Source organism: Neofelis nebulosa, chromosome 10, assembly GCF_028018385.1.
Source record: "Neofelis nebulosa isolate mNeoNeb1 chromosome 10, mNeoNeb1.pri, whole genome shotgun sequence".
NCBI classification, from domain to species: Eukaryota; Metazoa; Chordata; class Mammalia; order Carnivora; family Felidae; genus Neofelis; species Neofelis nebulosa.
The window spans coordinates 3,848,044-3,854,043 of NC_080791.1; the positions used below are offsets into that span (position 1 = coordinate 3,848,044).

Below are 6,000 nucleotides of genomic sequence, written 5' to 3' on the forward strand. Positions count from 1 at the left end.
TGACAGAGAACAGGAATTTCATGAGGATTTCAGAAACCTGACCCCATAACCTCAAGCTGCAAGGTTCCGCAGCCAGGCCAGCTCCTGAGGAATCTAAACACGCCCCCTTTCTGTGCACCCTCCTTGAAGCACTCAGAGCTTCCTAAAATATGAATTAGCTTCCAGAAGATGCAGAGGAGGACCTTGAAGTCACTAACCGAGCTGCTTCTGGGTCATGTGTACCCCATGATTGAAGTGTCTGTGGATCTGTGTTCCCAAGACAGGAAGACGTGTCAAGAATAGTCTATAGATAGATACAGTGTGCCTAGGCAGCTCATCAAAGTGTTGAGGATAATGCCTGCACCGTAAAGACATTTTCTGACAAGAATCAAGAGTCTCAATTACCAATGAACAAGCATAGGGAAGGCTGTGAGCTGGACCAGAAGTCCTGGGCTCTAGAGGGCCAGGAGGCAAAAGCCGTGTCTTGCCCAGATGTGCCAAACCAAATTTCAAAATTAGTTCCGAAACAGGTAGGACCACAAACTGGAGACCGATTTATTCTTGGGGGTAGCTGACCGTTCCTTCCCTGGCATGCATAGTGTTCATATGACCAAAGAGAATCTTGGAAAAAATGCAGATGTCTAATTATCGATATCTTGGTGTTTGTTGTGTCTCACATTGCCGAAGGAACAGAAGCATTGTAACACTGCACACTCTCTCTCTTTCCTTTCCATGCACCCAGCTGACCTTTTCTGAAGCCATAAGAAACAAAGCCAGATTATCCATCACTGGGAGCGTGGGTGAGAACGGCCGCGTTTTGACGCCCGACTGCCCCAAGGCGGTCCACACGGGAACTACGATTAGACAGAGTTCGGGATTGGCTGTCATTGCATCGGACCTACCATGAAAACCAAAAACATAATTGAGTGCCTTAATCAAACTGTGCTGGTGACGGACGGGAGTGCAGCCCGCACACTGAGCAGGGGCCGCGGACCAGGCCTCCGGGCCAGAGCGGGCGGCGCGTCCCGATGCTCCCGCTGGTCCAGCAGCAACGCGTGCATGAGCTCAGCTCGGAAACCCAAACTCAGATTTTATATCAGGAAAACTCACAATTTAGGTTTTCTCGGGGAGTGGGGGTGGGGGGGAGGGGGAGCTGGGATGGGCGTATTAACAGCAACAAATTTCACTGGAGTGGACTTAAAAACTAATCAGACTTGCGAGCTAGCGCATTAAACTGTGAAGTCCTTTCTCAGAAAGGCCTCCGTCTTCACCGCAAGGGGTCAAGTAGTTAGAGAAGTCCATGAACCTGCTAACCTGTCTCCAGAACACCCACGTGTTCCGTTGAAGACTCCAGCTGAGAAAACAAATCACTAAACTGTGATAAGAAAATAATAAACACACATGTAAATCCTGTGAAAATTTAAAGGAAGTATTTACACTCACTTTGGAGAAAACATACTGAAACATGCTTGCTTTTTAACCGACGTAAATTCAGTAGAGGACAACACGATTCTTTTTTCTAACCATCTTAGGGAACAATACATTGCAATAATTGAGATAAATGCCATCACTGTAATCAACTCTAGAGACTTTTTTTTACAAAAGTTGATCCCCTCCTCGTTACCGTAACCTCCCCTCTGTCACCTGCGTCGGTGTCCACAGATCCTATTTGTCTCGGTACCCGGAACACAGACAACACGAAAACAATGTTATGTGAAGTCATCAGTCTGCAGTGTAGAAGCGAGAGAGACTCGGGGTCACTCGTGTTATCAGTATTATTTATAATCTTATTCTGTGTACAAAATTGTGGTTTTTGTACCCACCAAAAAGAATAAAACAACGGACATTCTTATAATATCCACAGAGCTTAAGGGTTGTTTTCTTCTCATTGTAAAAGTTACCTGAGAAATTCTAAGACTGTGTAGGAGGGGATTTGTAGAAGTCAAGTGTGGGCCACATTGGAGCGTGTCCTTAGCCCTTACCGTCTCCAAATAATAAGCTGCCCTCTTTTACAGACGTTTTGCCTTGTGAGCCGGTGACATTGTCCCGGGCAGAGTGTTTGAATCGGGGAGGATTCATTGTCATAAGAGCAACATACCCTGTACTTGTGTGTTGAAATTTTACTTGACTATACACTCTGCTGCATAAAATAATGTGTCTCTTTGGCTTCTCCCCCAGCCCCCCATTCGCCTCGTTCCCTTTAAATCACTCGAAGGCACTAAGAATGGTTTGTGGTAGACCAGAAACACGAAGAATTTCTCCTTGTTTTCAACCGGCATTGGTGAAGAAAATTATACCCATGTTTATTTCCAAAACCCACCTTCTGTATGGGTGAAATTAACATGGCTCGAAGGAAGGTTTAGATCATTTGAAATAATTAATAGTGTGGTCCCGATAAACATCACGATGTGTTGAGATCTTGGCAGAAAGCACAAGTTAAGATAGCTTCGGAAGCGTGGCCTTGAAAGATGCGTTTTCACAGGTGGAGGAGGTGTTAAGAGCCTTAGGATTGAGCAGAGATCCACCGCTGTGCTCCTCAGAACACTGTTGAAGGAGTGTATGCAGCCAGGCGGGCTGGAGCGAGCACAGGGTGTGACATGGAAGATGACTTAGGAACAGGTGAAGGCTTGAGCGCCTGGCTCCCACTCTCGAGATTTCCCTCCCCTGGTCAGTCTCTACAAGCGCAGGTCTGAGGACACACACGCACCGTTCCCTCAGGAAAAATCCCAAGCTCTCCGCAGAGCGAATGAGTCCTTTCGTGACCTGGTCTTCCCTTCTCTCTTCCATGACTTCTCTCCCCCTCCCCAACCTTGCCCACCCTCAAACCTCACAAGCAGCACACAGGACACACAGGACACCGCATTTACTCTTTCTTTGAGCTGTAACTTTTCCCTGTATCTTTACCTGACTAACTCGTCCTCATCCTTCAGTACCAAATCGACTGCACCTGCCCCAGGAAGCGATCCACAACTGTCCACCACCCGCTGCCTATGAGACTGAGTTAGGTGCCCTTTCGGTGTCCTCTCCCCACCACATTACCATACCGCATTGTAACTGCCTGTGTGTGTACTTGTCTGTGTAACTTCTAGACTGTAAGCTCCTTGAGGGCAGGGACTATGTCTATCTTGTCCACAGTTGTATCCCCAGCACCCAGCACAGTGCCTGGCATATTGTAGGTGCTTAATAAATATTTGTTGAATGAATGAATGAATTGAATCGAATTAATTTCATTAAGTGGAAGCAGAAAGACATCTGTCCTCATGAACAGTCCCAAGAGTGTGTGTGAAATATATAGCAGGTCAAAAGGAAGGCAGAAAGTTGGCTGATTTCATGAACTTGTCTATCTCACTGGAAGGAGCAATGGCAAAAAATAAATAAAGAAGGAAAGAAAGAAAAAAAATAAACAAAAAAAAGGGAAAAAAAAAACAACAACAACAAGATGTCGATTTTCTGATCGGAGGAGAAGGTGTTTCATGTACCTAGCCGTGGAATAATTTGTTTAGCTAGAGAAATTGTCACAAGGTAAATAACCCAAAACAGGGTTTGGGTTTGGTTTCACCCATTCTTCTAAAAATCTCGTGAAGCCTCAGAGTGGATTAATGATGCAAAGTTAAAAGTTGTAGTTCTTATAGTTTTTTGTCTTTGTTTTCTTCCATTTCTGTATTAGTAATAGCATTCTATAGTTAAATTTCTATATTTCTTATGGAATAATTTTGCCAAAACCAAATTTTAAATCTGCCACCAGTACAAATCTGGACTCCAATCTGAGGAAGTGATATAAAGCTGGGTAATGTGATTTTAAAACATTGATGTTTAAGTTAAAAACATTTAAGTGAAAGCATTTAGTTCCATAAAGAACTCAATTACGAAGAAAGCCAGCCCGCCATCCAGTGCACAAGTTTCTGAATATACCCGGCAAAACCAATTTTGCAGCTACATCACCTGCTTAACTGCACACAATGACCATGTCTGAAGGCTATGGAGGGCCCTCCAGAGAACCACTTGGCTACATTCAATTCAATAGCTACTAATTAAAAACGCCAGCTTCCCCTGTTACCGCACTGGCTTCAGGCCGCTCCCTGGTCTCCCCACCTGCTGACTGTGAACTCATCCATTTCCCTAAGGCAGTAGGTGCCATGCAGTAGGTGTAACATATATATTTGTCAATGCATAAGCACACATTTTTTTTTTTTTAATTTTTTTTTTTCAACGTTTTTTATTTATTTTTGGGACAGAAGAGACAGAGCATGAACGGGGGAGGGGCAGAGAGAGAGGGAGACACAGAATCGGAAACAGGCTCCAGGCTCCGAGCCATCAGCTCAGAGCCTGACGCGGGGCTCGAACTCACAGACCGCGAGATCGTGACCTGGCTGAAGTCGGACGCTTAACCGACTGCGCCACCCAGGCGCCCCCAAAGCACACATTTTTATATTACGTCGGTATCAGTGAAAAAGAAAATGTGCGCTAATAATTTTCCCAGAAAACAGAATATTCCAATTTGCAACACCAAGGAAGTGCAAATAGAAAAGAACCAAATGAAACTGACATCAGGGGAGTTTCTGCAAAGACAAGGTGGAGTCGTGCAGGTTCATTAGAATTGTTTACATGGTGCTGCATGAAATGTATGGGCTCTCGTGCACATCCCTAAGTAACGTTTCATTTCAGATGGTCCAGAAGGTTCCAGTCCTTACCATTTGTAGGACCAAAGGCACATGGAACAAGTGGTTTGTTTACATATTTTCTTTTTTTTTTTTTAAATTTTTTAAATATTTATTATTTTTGAGAGACAGAGACAGAGACAGAGCACAAATTGGGGAGGGGCAGAGAGAGGAGACACAGAATCTGAAGCAGGCTCCAGGCTCTGAGTTATCAGCACAGAGCGGAGGCAAGTTTCGAACTCCCGAACTGGTTCCTGACTTGAGCCCAAGTCAGATGTTTAACTGACTGAGCCACCCAGGCGCCCCGTTTATATATTTTCTAAACAGCTAGTACCAGGGATCTTGGCAAAATAGAACCGTTCTTTAAGAAACAATTTTGACAAATTAGGAAGAGAAAAAGATGAAATTTGGAAATTGTATCGCAAAAAAACAAAAGATAATTATTTCCTGTGAGATAGAATAACCTGTTAATCTTGCTTTGATTTTATTTTCTTTGGAGGAAGAGGCAGGCAGAGGAATGAGGGAAATAAAAGATAAGGCAAAGGACATGTTAAGAAAGCAGAAAGCTAGGTAAAAGGCCAGTAGGACAGCCGTGGGTGGGCAAAAGAACCTGGGAGAAAAGGAATGCTTGACAAATGATTTTCCACTGTTATGTGTGTTAATGTTTGATATATGCTGCTTCCCATGACCTGCATATAAACTTTCCTACGAACCACGGGCTGGTGTTTGTGGTTGGATTAGAGGGAGTCAAGGAGCAAATTCCAAGTCCCATGTTTGGGTTCATGCTGCACCAGAAATAACCCTAATTACATGTCTCTTATCCATAGAAATGTGCAGAAATCTATACTGGGACTTGTCCTTCCTCATGGCAAAGAGCACAATGTCATTCAGTTTTTTCTGGATCTGGAGAAAAGGGTAGGTCTGAGAGGATCTCTAGAATACATACTTAAGTATTCTATTAAACTCTAATGCCATGGGGCGCCTGGGTGGCTCAGTCGGTTAAGCGTTCGACTTGGGCTCGAGTCATGATCTCACTGCTTGTGGGTTCAAGCCCCATGTTGGGCTCTGTGCTGACAGCTCAGAGCCTGGAGCCTGCTTCAGATTCTGTGTTTTGGTCTCTCTCTCTACCCTTCCCCTGCTCACTCTCTGTCTGTCAAAAATAAATTAAAAAAACATTAGAAATAAAGAAAGAAAGAAAGCCAGACTACTCCATGTTTTGGGTGATTTAGGAGATGTGTATTCCTGTAATCCCAAACACAATGTGAGCCTGCTCAAGTAGATTATTATGATTTCTTCCTCCGAGTCTGTATGTTCAACCAACACTTGTGCAGTTCCTAAACATTTAGCACCAGCTGAATACTGT

The 6,000-nt window shown here is 44.1% G+C and overlaps 1 protein-coding gene across 6 annotated transcripts in view; it reads left to right on the forward strand.

The window, feature by feature from the left end:
- The window catches only part of GRIA4 (glutamate ionotropic receptor AMPA type subunit 4), a 408,691-nt gene extending 405,509 nt beyond the window's left edge, over nucleotides 1–3,182 (forward strand). For 3 of the 6 annotated variants that reach the window (XM_058686612.1, XM_058686611.1, XM_058686615.1), the window contains one exon: nucleotides 722–3,182. In XM_058686612.1, the coding sequence (XP_058542595.1) occupies nucleotides 722–886 (165 nt within the window). In that variant the 3' untranslated portion in view covers nucleotides 887–3,182. The remainder of the gene's footprint in view (nucleotides 1–721) is intronic. The other 3 variants (XM_058686614.1, XM_058686613.1, XM_058686618.1) reach the window with 2 other exon arrangements.
- The last annotated feature ends 2,818 nt before the right edge of the window (nucleotides 3,183–6,000 follow it).